The 24,120-nt window shown below is 40.8% G+C and overlaps 1 protein-coding gene across 4 annotated transcripts in view; it reads right to left on the minus strand.

Annotated features, from left to right (window-relative positions):
- Positions 1–24,120, minus strand: part of FILIP1 (filamin A interacting protein 1) — a 101,900-nt gene that overhangs the window by 36,741 nt on the left and 41,039 nt on the right. For all 4 annotated transcript variants that reach the window (XM_031057126.1, XM_031057127.1, XM_031057124.1 and 1 more), the window contains exons 2-4: positions 23,163–23,441; positions 5,652–5,825; positions 3,477–3,655 (exon numbers count right to left, since the gene is read on the minus strand). In XM_031057126.1, the coding sequence (XP_030912986.1) occupies positions 3,477–3,655; positions 5,652–5,825; positions 23,163–23,435 (626 nt within the window). In that variant the 5' untranslated portion in view covers positions 23,436–23,441. The remainder of the gene's footprint in view (positions 1–3,476; positions 3,656–5,651; positions 5,826–23,162; positions 23,442–24,120) is intronic.

Raw genomic sequence — 24,120 nt, forward strand, 5'->3', positions numbered from 1 at the left:
ATTTTATCCCTGGGGCTGCTGATGCCTGCTCTGCTGCTCTCCAAGTGCCCACTGCCAGCCACAGCATTAATGCAGTTCTGAGAAGACCCTTCATTCTCCACCTCTCAGACCAGAGACTCCTTACACCACCGTCTATCATCCAAGTCTTTGAGGGGGCCTGGGGGTCTTCAGCTCTTCTCCATATTCCTCAGCCTCCTCAGGAGGCTCCAGGAAGATGTCTGTTCCGCATCCCCCAGAGTCAGAGATACCCAAGCACAGCTTGATGTTAGAGAAACAGCAGCCAAGGTGGGCAAGCGTTGAAACAGGAAATTTGATACCACAGAAAAATAGAAAATACTGTTCATAACTTTCAAACATCATTAGATGTTTCAAACATCATTAGTACTAGTATAGCATACTATAGGGAAATTTGCAAAACTCTTCAGCCACCATGTCTGTAGAAGCACCCTCCACTAAAAGTACCAGATTTCTTTCTTCACCTGGCAAATGGTTGTCACTGCTCTTTTCCTGTAACACGCCAACATTTTCCACAATCTTTCTTCAGGTCAGTTGCACTTGGTCTTGCAGAGCCAACAGCAAAAGTGAGGCCCTTCAGCCTTCTCCATATACCCCCACATCCCCAGCTGTCTACATTTGGAATCTCCTGGTGCACAATTTTCTCTTTTTCATATTTTTCACGCATCATTATTTTTGAGAAATCATGTTTTCCTGTTCCTTCCTTCCTGTATGAGGCTGGCCTAATAATTAGTCACTCATAGGAACTGTTTGCTTTCATAGCATGTTGCTGTAGATGGACTAGAGATAATGTATGAAAGCTCATGTAAAAAATGTTCCAAAGTAAATACATTAAGAGAGTGTTAGACATACATTAGAACTGAGGCATATTTCTTTCTTAAAGAATCCCCTGTTGCTTTGTTCAAACTTTCACAAGACAGCAAAAGCAGATGTGGCCTGCAAAAGTTGATGTAGACAACAATGGTTCAGGAAGATTGATAAAATGCTGTGAGGAAAGAAACTGCTGAAATTACTTAGAGCCAGTGTAAAAATTATTACTTCTCTCATGGTAGCAGACTGCTGTGAGATGGCCATCCTGCAGCACTGTTCTTCCTCTGGCTCACCCTGTCTCATTAACATTATAACTGTGGGTGCAGCAGAGTGGCTGACGGGCAAAGTTCAACTCTGTGTCCCTTTTCGTTTTCATGGAGACTACAAGTCTGTTCAGCTCTTAATAAAATAATCCTCAAAGTACCACAGTAAAATGAATTATATGTATAGTGGTACTTATAAAACAAGAATGCCTATGCAGGACCTTAAAAAATGCCTTTGGGCAGGTCAGTTCTCTATCCCAATATGTAGACTGAGAATGAGATTTTTGTATGCTTTAATCTGTTGCAACTTAATTTTTCCACTTCAAACTTTCTTTTTGACAAAATCTATTGCCACTTTGGGGCTTTCCTAAGAAGTCATCCTGTCACCCTCTCTTTCTTTGTGAATATAGCCCTCAAACAATACTACTTCTAGTTTTTAATATCTACAAAGATGTGAGTTCAGCCTCAGTTTCATGTGCACTCAGAAAACAAAGGTAAGAAATTGAGATTGTTTAAGACTTTATGCTTAACAAGTAAGCCCATCCTGATTTTGCCAATCTACTCTGCAAGTCATCTGAGAGGAGGAACCTGAAGAGGGAGGTACATGCATCTTGGTTTTCTACGTTTAGCTGCATGTCATGTTCTCTCTGCTTGGCCACTACTATCTTGAAACAAAGTAGTGTCATAGACAAACAAAGTGGGTTAAATAGCAAACATCAGATTTCTGGTATTACTCAACATAAATCAAAAGGGCTTCAGCACTGCAATTATTCCCCTGCAGACACCAGTACAGAGGAACTGGTGAATAAAGCCAGTGGATTTAGTTGCTCTTAAAGATCTGCTTTCAAGAGAAATTCAAATCCAAATTTTCCTTTTCTTATTGCTGTTTTTACAAAAATTGTAGAATGTAGAAAACTTGAAGTTTGAGAGAGCAGGAAGGGTAAGAGAAAATGCCCACAGATATGGGACATGATATCTTAGTGGCAAGACAAAAAGCTCTTTAATCACTTCATTAAAGGAAGTCAATTCAACCCAGGTCATAATAGTAGACTATTTAGTGGCTTTCACACATTGAGAGGGAATAATAAGAAGGAAACAATTGTCAAATTAATGTGAATATTAAAATGTAAGGACAAATGTAATTGGTATTTTAAAACCACTTTTGTGTCCACACATTGTATGTGTCCACACATACATGGATATTCAGTATAGAGACACATGTCTCTATGAGAATCAGATGTGAAGTTGCTCTTTACTTGAAAATACAACATCTTTTATTTCTTAAAGCATATTTATTTTTACATTTTTTCCTTTTCTACTGTGAGAATCAATTTCCTAAGATGTGGAAGCATTTTTGTTCTTTAAAGTTTGCCAATCAACCCAGGAAAGTAAAGATAGAACAAAACCAAAACCTATTAAACCAGGAAATACGGTCACTGTAGCTCATGTGCCACCTACTCAAAGTTGGCACTGAAGTGAGTTCAGGAAATACACTAAACAGTTTTGCTCCTGGCTTTTTGCAAACATCTGCCACAAGCCTGTGGTTTCCTCAAAAGCATTTCTTCTTTTAACTTGCCTTAAGTATTTTTCTTAGAGCCATTAAAAAAAAAAAGAAACATGGATTGATTTCAAGCAGTTTGGTATAAGCACAAAAATTTCATATTGAAAAACTGAGGCTGTTACTGGTGCTCAGTCTTCATCTAAGGTAAGTGATATCTTTCTTTTCTTAGAGGCACAGAGAACAAATTACTCATCCAACAAGCAGAATAAACACTCAAAAAAAAGAAATGTGGGGTGTATGGGACTGTGAGATAAAAACCACAGATAGTCCATCACAGGCTGGGCACATTCTGTAATGCATGATAATATTTTCTTCCAGATAACTTGCCTGAGGCATGCGTCTTCAAAATGTGAAAGAGAATGCAAATGGTTTGTGACTTTGCAAGCCTAAACACAAAGGGCATGGCAGAGTCCCACCACTGGTGTGCCAGTATCCTAATGTGTGTTGTGGTTTTCCTTACCCTGCCCTCCTGCAGTGACAACAGTGCTGTGTCCTTCACAAACTCAGCACTTAGCTAAGCAAGCCAGTCTCAAACTTAGCCAACACAAATAACATCTGATCAAAAGCTACCTGGAGGTGAACCCAAAATGGGCATGGCTAATTCAAAACAAATTTGTTTCTTAAGTCAAGCTCACACTACAGGAACATTCAGTGGTATTCCTCCAGCTCCAGACTTGCACAGTAACGTGTGTACAAATGACAGGAGTGGACTGACATTTACAGATGTTTTACACAAAAGTTTGGTGTCATTTAAACACAGAAAATTCCTGTCTGTGTCGCTGCTGAAGGGACAAGCACTGGGACACTGGGGTTGGTCTTTCACTCACCTCTCCCGCTCCTGTTCCAAGAGGTTGGTAAAGTCATCACTCTTGTTCATGTAATCTGTGTGTTTGTGTTTCTCATTCTCTAGCTCGTAGACGGTGCGACGATGGCACTTCTCTGCCAGCAGGAGCTGCTCCAGCATGCGCCGGTACGTCTCCTTCTGCTTTTCTTCAAGTCTGTCCAGCTGGATTGTAGGAAAGGAGAACAGACTGTTTTAAAGGTCTCCTTGCTTACTTCATCTGATTTATTAACCAACAATGTTGTGTTTGGTAAATGCAAGTCCTGTAATTATATGTTTTGCCTTTTACGTAAAGCAGTGACTAGAAATAAGAATAACTGCTCCGTGAAAGTAATGATTTATTTGGATGACATATTAGCAATAAACATTTGCACAGTTTTCAGATGCACAAAGGACAGAATTTCACTTAGCTTTAGGGTAACAAATAATATTGTTGCAGTACTGTATTTCCCCTGTGGTGAAGTGCTGTGCACGCTTTCTTCATTTCACTGGGAAAAAGCTGTAGCTCAGAACTCAGAGCCTGGGAGCCTGAATTCACACACCTGTAGGGGACTGGACACTTGCATGAAGAGCATAAAGTGTAATCTGAAGGCTGAAATTTGAGTCACACATCTTTAACACACCTGCAACTCTGCTGAGATAAAAGACCCAAATTATTTAGATTCTGCTCAGATTCAGTTTTACATTACCAAATACAATTAAATATAAGCCTTAGGAATTTCCCCTCAGCCTGTTTTTTGACAGAAATTATCTTTATTTATTCACAACCTTTTGCCCTTTTTGTTCTCTGCATTTTTTATTAACATGCCAACTATTATTCAAACAAACAGAAAAAAAACCCAGGAAGGTGTGTCTAAAAACTTGCCAGAGTACTCCAAACCCACCATGGCTATTCATGTTGCTTTTGCTATTTCTTGGGTGCAGATGACCAACTCCAGCCTCCTCCCTGCCGAAGCAGCCCTCGGCCTTGGTACTTGTCTGGTTGCTCTGCCCACTCCCAACCCTTGCCCTGTGAGAATCACATCTTCCTCAGCCCCAGCTGCCCTGGGCTGCTGTTGTTTCACATCACATCTCAGTAAACTGAGGGAAATAAGAGAGCAGGAGGACCTTGGCAGTTTGGTCTCCAGAAGCTGACCATAGCAGTCAAAGTGAAAAAATCATTGCATTTTATAAAAGAGCCAGGTTGGATTCAGCTTTTCAGAGTAGATTTTGCACTTAGTTTTTCTATTTTATTTCAACGTAAGCCTTGTGAATCTGTACATGACGAAAGTTTTACATTGAGGTCCCTGTCAAATTATCAGCTTATTTGGAAAAAGCCTTGCTAAGCTCTTTTAATCTTGTCTGAGAGTATTTTATGTATGCTCCCACATACTATGGTTTGATTTCCTTATTTACTAACATCCCAAAAATTCCAGGAGATGCTTCAATGAGAATACACAGTACAAAGATATCCCATGGTAGACACAACTCCTGGTTAACAAATTAAGTGTTCTAATTGGATGAACTATGTTGTTGCATGCTCCTTCCCCACAACCTGGAGTGTTATGAAACTATGAACAGGAGCAATGGCTCTTTATTTTGGCATTCACTATGGCCTCAGACATTCTCAGGTCTACTCTAATTCTCAGGTCTACTTGACATTCATTTATTGTTTAAATTTTAAAGCTAGGAGTCCTATAAGTCTTCTTTAGGGTCTGCAGTGGCTTTGCAGCCCTAGAGTTTAAGTGACGTAAAATGAATATGGATTTATGATCCCATAAATATGGTCAAAGTCAATCTCCAAAGGTCTTCTTTTCTTAACTACCCTCATGACAGTGTTCTAGTATGCCAAGAAAATCAAGGAGTAGTTACCAGTGCTGTGAGCAGTAGAGGTTGAAGCCTGTAATTGAAAGGAATTCAAAAACTAGAAATTTAACACCCAAAGATTTTGGTCTTGCATATCAGCACAAGCCCTAGGAAGCATACAACCTCTTTATGCTTTGTGTTCAAATCCAGTGACTTCGCTTACAAATTATTCTGCATATGAGTGAACAAGATTTTGTTTTCAGTGTACAAATTCTGTGTAATCCTCTTGCATGCTTTGAATATATCCGAAATATATGGAGTCTCACTTCTTGTTAGGCTTCCCCCTGCACATACAGAATAATCAAGAAGTTGTTACCTCTGAAATTGGTTTCTCGTAGACGTCTTCCCCTACAGACTTTTCTTGGGCAAGGATGGCATCCCTGTGTAGCACTCGAAGCACGTTCTCTGGAGTTGCAGACCCATAATGAGCTTCTAGAACTTCAGGTTTGGTTTTCTCTGTCTTCAGCATGTGGATCACATCCTCTCTTGCCTGTAATATTGCAAATCACCGTCATGAGTCAGCCTATTAACCAGGATGGAACATGGGGAAAATAGGGGCATTTCATATGTACAGACTGCATACACAAAAATAAAATAAATTAGAAAAATGACAGGCTGTCAATGCAAATATAACAATGTTGGGACATCTCAGACTAAACACGATCAGTCCAATACAAATATTGTACTTTAAGGGATGAACTATTCTGTTCCTGCATGGCATTACATTTGAATGCTATGAATTTTTATCTGAGTTGCAACTATAGCCAGAGAACATCATTATTCTTCATACACTGGATCTTAGATGTTGCCCATGGTGTTCCCTGAAGGGATAAGGAAATGAGGAGAACAAGCAGCACAAGTGAGCTGAGCTAATATTTCTCCGACAGCTACTTCCTAGTCACTCCCTAACTGAATTTGTGACTAAATACTCTTTTCAAGTAACCTTTGAAATAATTTTCCTTTTTTTTTTTTTTTACAAAACCCTAGACATTGCAGACCCTAGCTAACGAGACATGGGAAAGTCTGAGCAAATCCTCCCAGCTTGGAGGAAGGCTGTGCTGCTGGGGCAGGGGCTGGGAGCAGGGGTGCACCTGTGGCCAAAGGCAGCCTGGAGCTCCCTGCCCCAGGTGGAAGCCCCCAGTTCCAGCAGCATGAGCAAACACCTGGGCATGACCACTCAGCTCTGCAGAGCCACCTGGCTATGAACAAGGAGCACTTTAGGGCTGTGCTGTGGACAAACACTTGAGCCAGGGCTCTGTTTCTAATGATACTTGCCAACACCTGTTAAGCCATCTGTAAAATGGGGGCAGGGCACCTGATTTTCTTTCAAGGCATGTTTATGAGGCCATAGTCCAGGGAGGGACTGTAAAATCTACAGGTTTTTGGTGGGCAAAGGGGAGCTCCTGGATTTCCCTAGGGAACATCTTCCCCACAAGTGCAAATGGCTGGGGAGTAGAAGAGTATGGGCATCTTTCTCTTGCCTGCCTTTCTGACAACCCATGTGAGCTTGGGAAGTAAATTAAGCACTAAGGAAAGGTTCAGACATTTTAGGAAAAAATTCTTCACAAATCCTGCCCCTATGTAAGCAATAACTGTTTTAAGATTTATGAACTGACCAACTCTTCACGCTTTTCCATGCCATTCATAACAGCATTCAATTCATGCCTGTAGCAAATCTTAAATCTTTACCCAGAACCACAGAGGCACCACAGCTCAACAAAACTACTTGGTTTTAAAATGAGCAAGAAAATAATTTTGGGAAATGGTAAAGATCCTTTAATTTATTTTTTTTTAATTTAAAACAGTTTAACATGAAAATAAGTAATGAACTTCAGGCAAAGATCATGCCATCTAATTAAGAACTAGCCCAATATATATAACATTATGTAACCTGAAGTAAAATATTTGCACTTGTCTGCAAGATACAAAATGCAAATTGGAATGGTATTAATCTTATTCCAAAAAGAGAGCAGGAAAGATTCATCACTCACGGATGTTACAACTAAGTGAATTATGTGAGCTAGTCCCAAAGAAAGGCAGAAGAGCATGTACACCTCACTACATCACATCCTAAGACTCTGCCATTCTCAATACAGGAAAAATGTTATTTTAGGCAGGTTCTTGACAGGTTTGTGAATGTATTACTTTTCTCTATCCCTGTAGAAATAACAGATGTCTTAGTGTCTTCATCACCATGAGGCCAATGCTTTTATATTGAAGAAAAAGCCTTTAAAAAGTCCAATAGGATAGCATGAGAGTATGGAGGGATTCCTAAATGTCCAGATTTTATGATGTGCTATCTTAAGCCCTTTTAGGAAGAGGCAGTTCTGAGGCCATGAGGTTCACCCTGTCCCAGTGAACTAATTTGGTATTCTGCTGTGTGCCTCCCAGCAGGGGCCCTGTGCCACAGGCATGCTCAGGGAGAGCCCTGTGCAAAGGGAGCACCAACACAGAGGGATGGGGATGAGGGAGCAGCTCCCATCTACCCTCTGCACCAAGGGACACAACCAATCATGTTGAAATGTCTTTTTGTTTTCATTCTGAGTGCACAAAGCTTCATGCCCCACACAGCCCTTTCCTCAGGGACAGGCACACCTCAGACCCTGTTTGGGAGGGGAGGAGAATGAGTTCATTCTCTCACGTTGGAGCTGTTGGGCTCTGGATGGCATAATTAAACACTGGCAGGGCTGGGCAGAGCAGACAGAGACAGCTCAGGACTGGGGATTTAACACTGTGAATAGGCAGAGCAAAGAGCTGGACTCCAGCCCCTGCAATGGTTATTTGATACAGAAATAGCTGTGCAGGCAGCTGCTCTGCCCAGCAAGTGCCCCAGCCCCTGTTCAGTTGTGCACTGCCTGACTTTCCTTCTGGCCTCATTAGTCTGTCATCACTCACTGTTAAAATGGAGCAACTTTAGCACAAGGGAGTAGGAATAAGAGTCCCTGAAACAGCTAAGAATGCCCCTGCTAACTGAGAAAGGCTTCTGGATGCTGCAGGTCTGGGTCCCCCAAAAGACAGAGGGAATCAAGCCAGAGGGAGCCAAGCCAGGGGAATGGATGATGCTGAATGGAGGAACTGACACCCCAAGAAGGAAAATAGGTGCCCAAGCTCACTTCAGAACTTTGAAGAATAAAACCCATTCGTTGCTTCATCTTTAAAGGGAAGCAATGACACACCCAGCTCCAAGGGAACAGGGCAGGACAGTCAGCACTGAACAGCCCTTGCTGCAGCCCATGGGAGGGTACCTAGCCCAGAGTCAGGCTGGGTGGCACCATGCCCAGGGGCACAGTCAGCTGCCCTGTCCTGTACCCTTCTTGGGTACCCCACACTCTGCTGGCCCTCAGATTTGGATGGCATTAATGGGGCAGGCTGCCTTTTGCCTTTTCTGGGCTCAGCCATTTCTCCTATCCTTATCTTCTCAAGGGTATCGGTTAATTCACCAAGGACTTTGTTTCAGTTGTGATAACAGCTTGTGAAAAACAAAGGACAAACAGACACACAGGTTGCTAGGAAGCATTGGACCAAAAAGGGAACCTAATGCTAATAATAAACTGGAGACAAATTTGCTTTTATTTGGTCAGAAACAAGCTCCATCACAGGGAGACTCTGAAGGGCAGCTAACCTAGGTCAGAGAGACATCCAGGCAACATCCATCAGCCTCAGGGTTTGTGAGTTCCAGTTAGTGTCTCTGAAACTCCTCAGGATGATATAGAGGGAAGGAGCTGAAGGAGCATGCCTGTGTATCTTGTGATTTCATATTTCTCCAGATGACCAATTTTCCCCTGAAATAACTAGAAGAGAGGTCAGATAGAGGTGTTTTCTTCCAATGTATAGTGATCTGCAGGAAGCAGACCATTTTCAGAAAACAAGTCAGAATAATCCTGCAGAGGAGCACTGGAGCTACTTCAAAATCCAAACCTGTGAATTTTGAAGAAGCATACCTTTGAGCATGAGAGGCTCAAAGTGGGGGTCCCTAGCTAAGAAGAGGGGACTTTTCTGGCAAGCTGTTTCTGCTGGTGGAAATCTACTGCTGGTGCCTCTCTTGCCCCAAAGCACAGTCCTGTCTTGTGAAAATCATAAGCTAGGAGACAAACACAAGGAAGATATTTCAAACTGCGAATAAACTTGTGTATAAATCCCAGAGAACAGTTTTCAGCTGTTTTGGTAGAAGGAACATGATGTTTGGCACAGGAAAATCATCTCTCAAGCCCTGCTTTTGTTTTGTTTTGTTGGTGCTGTGATGAGAAAGAGCATCCAGGCTTGAGAAGACTGCATATTGCAACAGCTTGTAACACAATGAAACCCATTTTCAAAAGTCCAGAAGACTGCAATTAGTCAGAGAAGCTCTTTAAAGTCAAAATATGGAATTTTAAAAATTTACTTTTATTAGTTTTTTATTACTTCCATTTTCCTACAGAAGACACTCAGCTACCTTTCTGTCTATACTGTTAATATTGTGAGTTCTTGAAAATAAAGATACTTTTCCATTAATGAAAATCTGGTCCCAAGTACCAGATTCTCCAAGCAGTAGGAGCAATAAAGACAGATTAAAGATGTACTCATTTAACTCCTTCGGTTGCTCCTGCTGATAGAAGAACTGCAAAGTTGAACTATGTCTAAGCTTTTTTTATGCTTACTGGAGGTGCCAAAATCTAAAGGCTGATGACCTCAGTTCTTGAGCATGCCATGGATGGCCTGAGGTGCTAGGGAGCACTGCTGTCCCACAAAGTTTTGCCTGCTCTCCTTTCCCTCCCCTCTATTCCCCACTCATGAGTGCACTTACCAAAGAGATGGGGTCTGTGTAACTACCTGGGAAATCCAAGACAATGCTCCCCTTCTCTCATGAGTGCACACTGCTTGCCCAGATGGAAGGCTGACATGAGCCCTCTCCTCACCCTGAAACACTCACTTCTTGGCAGAATAAAGGAGAAGGACTTGGTTTTGTGCACCGACTTGAGCAGAGCAGGGGGTGGTGTTCCAAACCTCGCTTTACTACATGCCTAGTAAAATATTTAAAAGATATAGAAAGGATGTAAAGAGGTTCCTGCATAAAATTGAAACCATTTAGGAAACAATAGCATGACTCTGCTGCTTGTAAAAGGGGTCTGGCAGCCTAGCAACCGGATTCTTGGTCAATGGAAAGACTGTTACACGAGCTGGGCGTTTAGACGTGCCTCTTCCTCATGCCCTGCCCTGCCAATTTACTACAGCCCTCTCTCCCCATTCCCACAGTCTTTGGCCTCTCCCATGAGCCTGCTGACAAAACTCAGCACCCACTAAACAGGGAATTTTTGCCACAGGCTATTTGTCACCTGGGAAATGGGACTGAACTGATCAAACTCGTTTCATATAAGGCATCTAGTAAATCGGGGAAAACTTCAATTGTATTCAAGATGGGTTGAATGAAGTCAAAGTAATGACTGCCAGCTAGGTGTAAAACCCAACTCAAGATCATTTGCCAGTACATGTCCTAAACTCTTCTCCTGATTTTTTTTTCCTAAGTAGCCTTCCTGCAAATTCACAGTTTGTATCTCTCAAAATCAGTTACTGATAACTATTACCTTCATAGCTCCACGTTTGGAGGCACCTAACTGCTTTACACCTAACTACTTTAGAGAAATCTTTATTTCAGTAACATGACAAAAATCCTCTTAATTAGAAGAAAGAAGTTTTGAAAATTTAGGAGCAGGAGTACAGTTTACAAGAAATGCAATTATGTAATATTTTAGCAACCTGATATTTCCAGCTTTTGAATATTTCTTTTCTGGTTATGAAGACACTTTATTATACCTACACAAGGAAGTGCACTAAGTAGCAGATGTTTAATATTTATGAAGTTGTATTTTTCTTGCCAGTGATTAATGACAAAAAAATAACTATGAAGCCACAGACAGGAACCTTTACTTCTACTTGTGTTGTTGTTCCTTGCATTGCACACAGTTCAGGTTATTTATAGCACAACAGCTGCTCTGTTCAGCATCCGAAACTAGATAAGGTCACAGGTTATCCGTGTAATGTTGGGGTCTTACCGGTGACTGATTTCCTAAATGCCAGTAGGCTTTACAAATATTTCACCTAGAGTTAATAAACATCACACTCAAAGCATCCAGAGGCAGATCAGGAGAATGTTCTCACACTGCTTTCCCTGCCATCCAGAACATGATGTGCTGCTATCAGGGCAGGAATAGCCTTATTTCTGAAAAGTTCCATTAGAGACCTCAGAAAGTGGATATCACTAGCTCGGTTGGTTGTTTTTAATGAAAGCAAGCACGTTCAAGCAGGGGCTTGAACACCTGTCAAACACCTGTATCTGAAAATTTTTCCTAACACTAATCCACTAGTCCCTCTTTAAGACAAATAACTTCCCTTCATTCTTATCTTAGGAGGAAACAAAAATAATTAGAAGGAAAGTGTACTTTCTTAATTTTGTCTCATAATACTATAAATATATATACAGAATGTAATAAAAACTACTCCTGACAGCTGGAATGACACTGTTGTTAAAGGCCTGATTGTTCCCTCTAGCCCTTCTTTTGTACAAAGCATGTTTCAAAGCAGGGATGTTAGATGCTCTATTGCATATTGCATCACACGAAGATCTTTTTGCCAAAAACTGAGTAAATATATTTTTCTCCTGTATCAGATATCTGAAGTAGCTAGCATCACTCAATGATGCTAGCCATGCAAAATGCTGGCTAATTGCGCAAAATTATAGAATCATAGAAGTCCTGAGTTGGAAGGAACTCACAGAGAACATCAAATCCAAATCCTGACCCTGCACAGGACAGCCCCAAGAGTCACACCAGCTGCCTGGGAGCATTGTCCAAACATTTCTGTAACTCTGTCAGGCTTGGGGCTGTGGCCACTGCCCTGGGGAGCCTGTTCATTGCCCAGCCACCCTCTGGGTGACAAAACCTTTTCCTGATATCCAACCTAAACCTCCCCTGACACAACTTCAGGCCATTTCCTTGGGTTCTGTCACTGTCACCATAGAGAAGACATCAGGGTCTGCCCTTCCTCTTCCCCTCATGAGGAAGTTGTAGACTGCAATGAGATCTCCCCTCAGTCTCCTCCAGACTGAACAAACCAAGGGACTCCAGCTGCTTTATTGTTTCTCCTCTAAACCCTTCACCATCTTCACAGCTGTCTTTTGGACATGCTCTAATAGCTTTATATCTTTTAATATTGTGGTGCCACAACTACACACTCGAGTCAAAGTAAGGCTGTACCAGCAACAGGAATACCTCGTGGTTTTGTGCAAGGAAGACTTTATGTACAGCAAAGGCTTTTTTACACCTTTCATCTTAGCTTAATTTCATAATACTTGAAACTGGGAATTTCACTTGCATGAATTTCTTTTAACTTTTCTGTATTCAAGTCTAGATACACGATATACACTATATGCTCTGGAGGTAGAGATTACTTCAGTGATGAAAAGTGACCATTGTTGATTGTTGATTTTGTACAAAGGGTAAGTGAAATATATATCCAGAAATACAAATAATCCCTCATGACCCTGAGGATATTGAACAGAACTGCCCTGTCTTCTCCACACTGTGCAGAACTTTCTGGCCTTGTATGATGCCTTTGGAGCTCTACACTGTATTTAATTTTATTGTGTTTTATCTTGTGATAGCTCAGAAAGCTCTTCTAAAATCAATACTGGAGAAGAGGCACATGATAGACTAGCTCAGCCACTGCATAAATCTTCTGAAGTGGCTCCAGAAGAATTACATCAGAAATTATTTTGGCCTCTTATGTTTGAAAAAGTCCCTGCTAAAGATTGCAGAGCTGAGAAGAAGCAGCACTGAGCAATGTATTACTTCTTCCAGCAAGCCTTGAAACAGATCAAATGAGCACTAGAAGACATCTGTCTGTTATTTCCTGCCCACACAGCTTTGTTCTGCTTTATTGCCAGAGCGCTCCATGGATGATGTCACTTTTTTTCTGAAGAAAACAGGCCACCAGAGCCTTTCACTGACATAATTAATTATCTGTAGTCTGGGCCATAGCCAGCAAAATTCCCATGGCAAGACCCTGAGAAGTATTAACTCCACACTGCTTGATGTTTTCAGAATTATTATGGTCTGGGATACCCTGTCTTGTCTTTTCACACTGAAAGAGTGCTTTGCTTGATATTATCAAGCCGTGGGGCAGTTACTACAGCATATAGAATTACAGTGTCATGATCCAGTCAGCACAGAGACACCAGGGCAAGGGGTCACTGTCAAGTTATGTGCATGACTCTGCATGTTGGGATATGTTCTACATGCTCCAGCAATGCCTCACAATGGCTAAACCCACTGGTTTGGGTTTGCTGTATCCAGTCACAGAGTGTTTGTCTCAGCCAACATTAACTGTATATTTTTCACGTGGCCTGAAGCCCAGCAGCAAGCAGAAACCACAGACTGATCCATCTAGCCATCAAGCTGCCATGTTCCTTTTGTAACCAGAATTATATTGTGATCTGTTAGAAGCTCTTTAGGAGGGGAAAAAAAGTGAAATGAAATGAAAGGGCAATAACAGGAAAAGCGTTTATTTTCCTCTTTCTTCTCTTATCATCTGGCCCTATTAGTAAGTCTGGACCAAGACACAAGAGACCCATGGATCATGAACCTCTTTCTTATGCTTCACACATAAAATTAACCCCACCATGCTCTAATTTCCATTCCATAAAGGAAATAACATTTCTCATGAATGAAATTTAATTTCCAAGCCTATAGAAGATCTAGATATGCTGTGAATGCTACAAAAAATATGGCGCTCTGACATCAATATCAGTGTTCTCCTATTAATTTTTCCCCTTTTGTTATATTTTATTTCTGCCAGGTTCAGGTTCTTCTGTACTATCATCCAATTTGTTGAAATCCATTAGAAACTAAAAAGTATCTTCATTAAATGTGTAACTCATCTTGTCTAAATTGCTGTTTGCAAGTGCTACATTGACAGTATAAAGAACAGAAGCATCTGAAATTAGGTGCTCCGAGTTGAATTTCAGGGATGCACTTCAAGCAGCTGCTGTGAGTACCCTGTCTCCAAGAGGAACAAATCAGCCCAGGCATTTTTTTTTTCCACAGTGATCTTGCTGCCTTCTGGCAGGAACAAGCACACAAGGAGCAGGATGGAGCAAGACAAGCTGGAGCCAGCAGGGCTGTAACCACCAGGATGATGAAGTCAGAGGCATTCCTTCTGCCTCCTCTGTGGAGACAGGAGCATGTGGGACACTAACAGACCTAAGTCTGTGTACATGTGGAGTAAACTGTATACACAACTTTCTCTTGTCCAAGCATTTTGTTGGCTTCAACGAGATGTTTTTGAGTACTCTGTGCTGCACAATGTGCACCCAAGTTACTGGTGGCTGATGAATGGGCAAGAACAGTAGGACTGCATTTCAGCAAGCGCTCACCAGCACAACCAATTATTTGAATGGAGGAGTTGTCAGAGGAAATGAGGGAAGTGGCCAAACTCTGAGTGTGAAGCAACTGGGGTGGGTGGGCAGTGAAAGGCATAGAGTGAGAGCTCCCAGCCATGCCCATAATGCTCTCAGTTGTCTCCAAAATCCCCCTGATTCCCCCCAGTGTCTGTCCTTCCCTTTGCCCTCCCCAAGCCTCGCTTGGGGACATCCTTTCCCCTCTCTATTCTCCCACTGCATTTCCAAGAATGACTCTGAAGCCTTTCAGAATGCTGCTTTACCTGAACTGCTGAGATTGCCTGAGCCAATACTGGGAAATTGGGGTTCCATATTCACATCAATATTTCTGTTTCTGATTTGTTTAAACTTGAAGGTGAAAAATGTCTGGAAGCTACCATGCAACTGTATATTTGAGTTAGTTCAGTTCCACTCATTTTTCTGGCATGGAAGAGTTTATGCTAATTTTTTGCAAAGAAATCCAATAATTTCCAGGATAAGAAAGATATCACTTGCAAAATCCAAACCCTTCCTGTCTCAGGAAAGGACTTCCCTTCATAGTGCCTCCCTCAGCAGTGCATCATTTTGGGTGCCACATCTGCACAGCCCTCTGAAATAAGTCAGAGTTTACTTCATTTTGGACATCATGCAAACACTCAAGGCAGCAATTTTGCAAGATGTGGCAAGACACAGGATGTTCAGTAGGACCTGGAGTTTTCTATGTGAAAATGTTACATTTCTCTCACTTTAGTCAACCAATAGGTGGAGCCTTTAACCCTAGAAAAAAGACTTTTTCTCAGCCATGTTATGACAATTATTATGTAAAGATTTATATTTGCATTTATTAAAGTTTGTTTTGGATGAAAAATAATCTGTTTTGCTCTCAAGAGCTTATCTGATCCTCAGCTAGAGGACAACAGACAAAAACTTAATAAACAGTGAACTGGGGCAGCAAAGTTAATAAAAACAGGTTCATCTACAACTGCAATGTTAAATTAACAACTGGTGACTCAGACTACTGGACAGCATTATGACACATAAGACATATGTTCATTGCAAGCTCTCCAAAGAATCCCAGATATTTTAAAGCCAGAAAGCTTATGCATTTAACATTGATTGCAAAATGATCGGCCATGTGCTCTCCCACAGAGTGAACTTTCAAGAAAAATGAGAAGAGATATGAACGTCTTCATTAGTGTTGCACTGAATATACAATTTCTACTAAGTAAATGTAAAGAAAAAGAAAAATAAATAGTCAAATTATATCATTATTTAAAACTAATTTTTAAAAGTTTGCAAGAGAGGATCAGTTTGGAAAAAGACCAAAACTTAAAAAGCTGGTTGTGGGCAATTCTCTTCTGTTTTGAACAGAAGACCAAGAATTTTTGGAAAAAAAACCCCAAGCTGTTCCCACTCTTCCTTCCACTCTAGATAAGATGTTCAATGGGTCAGAGACACTTTTCAGTTATTCCTCTCTCTTCTGATCCTTCAAGCCTAACTAACACACAGATACAGCTCTGTTAAGTACAGCTCAGGCATTACTAGAGAAAAATGTTAAAATATCTTTGTGAAGAGGTCTTCAGCCTACAGCTGTCCTGTGACAGGGACATTTTACTGGGGACCATTACTTTGAAAAGCATACATGTATATCTAAAGCAATTTTAGTACCAAAGAGATGGATGGCTACTATCCCTATAGTTGATAGTACCTCTGCCCTTTATTTCAGATGGAGCAGGAAACTGCCGAAATAGCACAATTTAACTATATTTCAGTATACTGTCTTACCTTTGCTTTTTTTTTTTTTCTTTTTCCTCTCACAAAACAGCCAGGTTCTATTTTAAAATTGATGATTTTGGGACTTGCTAGACAAGTTCTTCTTACCTCCTATGGTATATTCTGCACTTTGCACAGCAGAAAATGCAAGCTACAGAAAATGAACCATGCTATTCTGGACAAAATTAATCTCTGGTTATAAATTATTCAATAAAAATAGAAGAGAGCATCTGTGGTCTGTTTTTTTTTTTTTTTGTGCTGCAAAAGCATTCTTCACCAGCAAAACACAAACAAACCAGGGGTCAGTCAGAGAGGAGAGAATTTACTCATTTACTGATATGCCAGACATTTTTAGGGTTTGTTTTTAGGCTTTTATTTTGCTACACTGCTACACATCTATCCCCTCATTTTCTTGCCTTTTGTGTGCCCACTTTCTGCGTGTCTATCTTGGCTCCATTTATCTTTGTTGTACTCCCCTTTTGCTTACACTCTTTTTCTTCTATTGCCCAGCCTCTTTCCCCTCATTCCATTCTGCTTAAGTCACCTCTCCCTCCTCACATTAACCCTATCTTCTTTTTTTCCCTGTAGCTCTGTACGTGCCAAGATTTTTCCCATGGGGAATTTGTATTTCATCTATGATATGCTCATAAGTCCTAAATTATTTCAATTCAATCAACAGGACTTCACAGATACCCTGCATGCACTTTTCTCTGGCTTTACCTATTCTTTCAGCCTTGGCTCATCTGCTGCTTGTTAATCAGTGCTATTTTGCTAATGACCATTTGAAAACTCCTTCTCTTCACTGCTTTCTCTGGTGCCAAGGCAACTTGCCCGACTTTCTCTTCTGGTTTCTGTTACCTGCACAAGAAACATGTTTGGTTTCTACCCATCTATCTATCCCACATTCCTCGCTTGAGCTTTCAGGTAGATCCATATTTATTAATATTAATGGAAGAGTATAAATAAAAAGGCACTGAAGAAAAATATAGAAGTTTGTACAGTGTTTTTAACTAAACAACAACTAGGTGGCTCTCCCAATGTGGTTACAATATCTTGGGAAAGTCAATACAAAAGCAGTTTGAGGCATTACATGCAAGTTTACACATTTCAGCGAGAGGAAAAAGAGACAAAAACATCACAACAACAGCTACAGAGTCAAATTCTCTTGCTTATGCCAGTCAGAGTGACAAGTGATGGGAAGGCCAGGTAATGCCATGCCTAAAGAGAAAGGCAAGTATGAAAGCAAATGCACAAGGCACAGGGAGCTCTGTCCCACAGCAAGCCCCACGTGCAGATCCAGCTACAGCCACCAAGAAAGTGACCCCGGCGTGTGACTGCTGCTGGTCAAGGGCAGATGGGGACATGGAGAGCCCATTTTGCCAGAGGAAATGGACAGGATGTGGTACAGTAGCACAGCAAAACCAAAGGCTCAGAGGATGCAAGGCTGCTGCCTACAAACACATCAGGCATTAAAGGCAGGAGGGACAGAGGTGGGCTTTCAAAGCAGCATCACTGTATAGCAGAGTTCATAAAGGTTTCACTAGGCATAACTAAAATTGCTTTAGAAATTAAATGGGAGAAATCAGATAAACATTAAAGATTTTCAGTTCTGGGACTGTTTTCCAATAGGATTAGTCAAAGTAAACAACCTACCTAATCTTAAAACACGGCTTACTAAGTTAACAAAAAGGTTAAAGGGAGCATTTGCCTAAAAAATTAGATTATGGGATTTGATATACAGTAGATCTTGCACAATTTTATCTCCAGAATTCTCAGGTCAGTCAATGCACCTGCAGTACGAGGGAAGCCTGAGCTGGGAAGTGACAAAAAGGTAGAGTAAGAAAAAAGGTCACAACTAGAAAAATAAAGAAGGGAAGAAAAGTGAATAGGGAAATTTAGATATTGGGAAAAAGAGCTGAACAGAGCAATTATAGAATAAAAGGTATTATATAATATGTAACCCTGAAAAAAGGGAAAGTAGAAAGCAGAAAGATGGAAACAGTAAAGAATTTTCCTTTGCTTTGCATTTACAAAGCATAGTTTTCTGCTAGAAAGACAGACAGAAAAATACTAAAATACCTTTTAAATGTTAACATGCAATGGGTAGTTTATCACCTATACCCATTGTGTTAATTGACTTTGTTAAGACAGAGGATTTTCCTGGTGGCCGGATGTGCAGCCACTGATACCAAAGTGTTTCATAAGGATCTTGCCAGGGAGAACAAAACAGAGTCCTCTGCTAACCTTTCCCTGATCCTCCCATGGTGAGAGGAAAGTCTTGCAGCCCACCTGAAGGTGAGCTCCTCCTGTCTCTGTTGGATGAGAGATCTCCTTCCCCCACGACTGTCTTGTTTCAGCAACCAGCCTCCCACACCTGCCCTTCAACAAGATATTGCTCTGGCACCTTGTGTAAGCACTCAAATTAACCATTAAATGCAGTCTTGATTAAATACTTGTAAGGAAGGGACTTCTTTGACAGCAGAGTGCTTTGGTCTCACCCTTTGAACCAGGAATGGTATATAAATAGATTTACCTCTGAATATCTGCTACATTGTGTTTCCCTTCAAATATCAAACCAAACCCAACCCAGTGCTACATTAGACCGTTTGAAAATCTGAGGACTTGTCAGAAATTGTGTCTTGTCTAATTAATAAATATTAATTTATACATCTCTTGTATATGACACATTCTGTTCCTCAAGACATCAGATTTCACACATTGCCCATCTGCACCCTCAGGTCTGCAACAGAGGGAATGTGACAGCAGCTGACGACTTAAAATGCATTTCCTTTACACCCCATGGCTGCATGGCTTTGAGGAGCTCTGCTACCCAACAGTGCCAGGCTCTCAGGAAACATTTCCCTCAGCCCTAAAGCATGCAAGGGACCTCGACAGGATTGAGGGGCTGAGCTGCAGGGGATGAATGCCACGTTGGCACTGGAGAAACCCAGTAAAACATAGACTATAATAAAGGCCTTGAGTGGAAAAGTTGCTCCTTTTTGAATTGGTGTGAAATATGGGAAACTGTCTCCCAAGCTTAAATTGTCCTCCAGCAATAGGCACAGAATCTGGATAAGAAATTATTTTCCTTGAAAAACCTAATGATTTGTAGTGGGATGCTGTCTTTATAAATATACTTTTATTATTGTGGGGTTTTTTTCCCCAAACATGCAATGAAAGAGTGAGTCGTAAACATGTAGGAATACTCCTCCTCATTTCCTTTTGGGCTCCCAATCAGGAAATGTTGAAAATCAGTGTTGGTATTGCTGAAGATTAATGGCTGCTGCTCAGAAACCATACAGAAAGGGAATATATTCCTGCCAGGACAAATACATAGGCCATTGGACAAAAATCTGTGAACCACAGATAGTATTATATCATCATTGTAAAGATCCACACTGCCTGTCTTGCTCTGTAATTAATAATATTCACATGTGGGTTTGACTGAAATCACTGTAACAACCAGGCAAATTAATGCCATGCCTTCATGGTCCAACTTATTCTACTGGTATTTGAAGTTTTCTTTTCAAACCAGCTTTACAATATTTAAAAATTAGATTTTTTTTTCCCCAGGTATAGGAAGCAGTACTTCATGGATTTTTTGCCACTATATGTTCAATATGGGTTTAAAGACCATGTAATCACTACTTTTTTTATATGAGCAGTTAGATCTCACAAGAGAAAATACACTCCACTGAGCTGTAGGCCCATTAAAATAAATCCCTGTCATCAGTTCATTTGCTTCCCACTCTCCTTCAGAGAGGCTGTACTTAAGAGCTCTCCTGCCATGTATATTGGGACACATTCTCATCACTACAGCTTCTGTAAACTTTTTCTTCCCTTTTGTTTTCTTACAAAATAAGGCATAGGTTATGTGGTGACCTCAGATGTTTGTGAAAAGCTTTCCTTCTCTATATTCAGTAAATGCACAGGGTCCAGCCAGGAAACATGAAGACAGGCACAGCTGAGTCCAACGTGGTTCTAGAAGCTAAAGCACAAGCAAGCTACCTGCGGGTATTATAATTTTGAAAACAAAAACCAAAATCAAGGTAAAAATGAGGACATAAACATCATTTCCAGGGCACAGGGCATCTCTCCATGGTTTTCTGGCATGTTTGACTTCAAAATTGAGCTGGGGCATCAAGTTGTAAAGTAAGTGCTCGATATTGGTACCAAGATCAATGTGGTGTGGGTCTATGATGTGAGAGGATGAGAGTACTGAACTAAGCACATGATGCATATAAATACATTACCAGTTCACCCTGCTAACCCCACAGTTGTCACTGTCACAGGTTACCTCCCATGGCTTAGCTCACTGTTTGAGGGTTCCAAGGCAGCGTCACCCTGGTGGAACAGGCATAAGATGCCCCCTGCTCATGGCTGAGTAAACAATTATGGTATTTTATCCCATTTTTTAATTCAGAAAATAATGCATCTCCCTACAGGTACAGCCTGATGCTATTCTCAAAACAAATTCTTCTTACATATGCCTAGATAGTGTTTGCATTGCCAGAATTGAAATGGCTTCAAAGTAAACCCGCAGTACGACTTGTCAGTCCAACGAAATGCCAGCCAGCCACCAGAGATGTCTGAAAAGATCTGAAAATAAAAAGCCATGAAATGACTCAGTGCATTAGGTCACTGTGACAGCCAGGAGGTAATACCAGAGTATTTACTTTGGCTGGAGCCTTCCTTGGCTCATCTTCCTTTGTAGCGTAAAAGCCAGGCTCTCATCTCAAGCCAAAGTGCTGTAGCTTGCCCACTTCAGAAATGGGTCAACACAGGTACCAGGGAAAAAACTAAAATGGGGGGGTTGACATGAAATTAAAAACTTGTGTGGATTAAAAATAATTTCTCTCTTCCCTGCCTGGCTGCAAGGAGCAGAAGAACAGAAGCACTCTATGGCCACCAGTGTGGGTGTCCCCATACCCTCCTGGCATGCCAGGAAGCTTCAGCAGTGCCTGACATCCCTTTGGGGTCTGTATGTATGAAAACCCCTAAAAGTATTGTCCAGGATCTATTCCCATCATCCCCATAGGGATAATGAGAACATGGGCAGCCCTTCAAAGCTTGTGTAACTACCCCACAAAGTGAAAGACTATGGTGAAGAACAGGAGAATTACTCAAGCAATAAAGACCACATTTATTGCCACACAGGAAACATTAGTGACTTTCTTCACCTCGCCTTTCCAGACCACAAAGGTGACTTCAGGGTAAATCTTTGTGAATAACATGAGCATGATACATTTCTATTGAGGTTTGGCTCCTCTCACCACAGAAGCTGCACACTAGCTCCATCTCTAAGGAAATTACATATACAAGATTTTGAATAAAGTAAAATGAGGCACGATAAAAATGGTTACTTTTCTGTAATGGTAATTTCTTTTTTCCTCTGCAAAATTACATTCAACATATTTTCTTCCTTTTTTTCCCCTGCAGGTTTTCATTGTAAAATGACCATTCTCCATCTTTGACAAAATTATTTATTTTGAATGCATACTTCTTGTAAGTTGACAGTAGTTTCTGACAAACTAGAGGTGAATTATGTGCAGAAAAAGTGATACTTAATGATACTTAGTGAGATGGAATCTCAGAGTTGTGCTAATGATGACTTATGTAACAAATCAGATGGTAACAAGTTCAACATTAAAGTAATAATGTTATGAATGTGAGGAAAAGTAAAGCCTTCTATGAAAAGCTAAATAGTAATAGTTAATTGGAATAAAGGGATTAAGACAAAATGTTTCATACAGGTCGGGTGGCTTTTTTCTGCTTGTCCATAGGTTCAGTGAAAAAGGTCACTAAAGTACAACCAAAACAGTGTATGAATTTGAAAAGCAGTCCGACCACAAAAGGGGGTAACTTTTGAAAAGCCTCAAGTCTTCATATTGACTTTTTGAAATACCACATTTCAGCTTCTTCTGAAATTCTCTGGAGAGAATCTCTCACACTACAGAGAGTTCAATGATGTATTAGCATTAAAGAGAATTTCTAAACTGGACAGACATTTGGGGACAAGTTAAGTGCAGAATCAGGCTGACTGCCATCAGGGACTTACTACTGGGCGGAATTAACATGCAAACCATGACAACTGAGAAAGCTTTCAAGCAAGCACTACTCCAAGAAATAAACGAATGGATCTTTGAAAGGCAAGGAATGTGCAAAGCACCAGGCTCTGGAAATCAGACAGGACAGGCAGAGCTTTGGCTGAAGCCTCAGTAACATCTAAATATGCAGAAGTTCCAGGGGACATCCTAGGTCCATTTTCAGTATTCCTGACCTGTATATTGGCCTCTTGAGTAATGATTGTAATTGCATTCCCTATATTTACTTGTCTTCCCCCTCTCCCTTCTTCTCACCCACCACTGATTTCCCTGTGGTTGTTTTCAGCCTCACCTGCAGATCCACATTTGTTTGTCAGGTGTTTCTTTGACAGGTGTTTGTAATTTATCTTGCTTTGGTAGCTGTAGTGGGAAATAAAGCATCACTTAAAACTATGACTGTTAAAGACCAACTCCCACTGCTCTATCATTGTGGTCCTTTGCCTTAAATATGATGTTCCTGTTAGCTGAGCTCTGTGCTCTTTGGACAACCTAAAAATAGATAGGTACATAGAAAATATGGTTTAGAAGATGTTTAATTTACCTGCAATTCTCCTTCCATTATACTGAGTAGTTTTATCAAGTCTTCTTTAGAAAACTCTATGGACTTCTTGTTCTTTCTCTCACTAGGACCGGGTGATTTTGAGTGCCGTTTGACAGTTGCTGAAACCATGACCTCATCTTCCTTCCGATGAGGTTTGTTCTTTTTCTTGGCATCCTCCTGAAGTTTTTCATTCTCTGTGTGGCTGATGACAGGCTTGGAACTGGAGAAGTGCCCATTAGACGAGCTTTCTCCACCTTGGTTTCGGGACCTCATCCCTGCCTAGAAAGAAACAAACATAAAGATGCATTTGTAAACAAAATTACTTACAAAAAAAGAAAGCCACAGTGGAAATACTGCCTTTGGTAAGAACAACAGTCTTCTAAAAACTGGAGAATACTGTTGTGCTCAAGAGATTGTGGTAGAAAGCTCAACCATTCCAACAACTCTGTGTGTGGCAGAAAAAAAGTCCCGAGGTAAGGTTAGCCATCTTTTTCAGCACGCCAAATGCTGATATGAGTTTAAATGTATGGAACTTAAAATTGATGTGGGACAACATGTTCCAGTGTTTCCTTTTCTTCAGCTGACGTGTTGATCATTCACAATTCAACACTACAAAACAAAGCAGGTTGTCAAATAGATCTTATTTAATACGTGGCTTACTTGAGAAACAGAAATGCGATTAAATTTTTGAAAAGCATATTGCTGGAGTAGAAATTCTCTGTGAGAGTGGAGTGCCAAAGCATGACCAATGTCAGTCTGCTGTTTCTCTGAAATAAACAATGATTTTATTGCAGGTAACCAAGAAAAATGGAGAATGCAGAGTAAATCAGGTGGCAAATATTGCACAGGATTATTAGACAATAAGTTCCATAAAGGAAAGTTGAAAAGAAGTTTGAAAAATGAGCACAAATGGTATGAAATCACTAACAGGTAAATGGGCAATATCAACACACTCTTT

The sequence above is a fragment of the Geospiza fortis genome, unplaced genomic scaffold, assembly GCF_000277835.1.
Source record: "Geospiza fortis unplaced genomic scaffold, GeoFor_1.0 scaffold190, whole genome shotgun sequence".
Lineage (NCBI taxonomy): Eukaryota > Metazoa > Chordata > Aves > Passeriformes > Thraupidae > Geospiza > Geospiza fortis.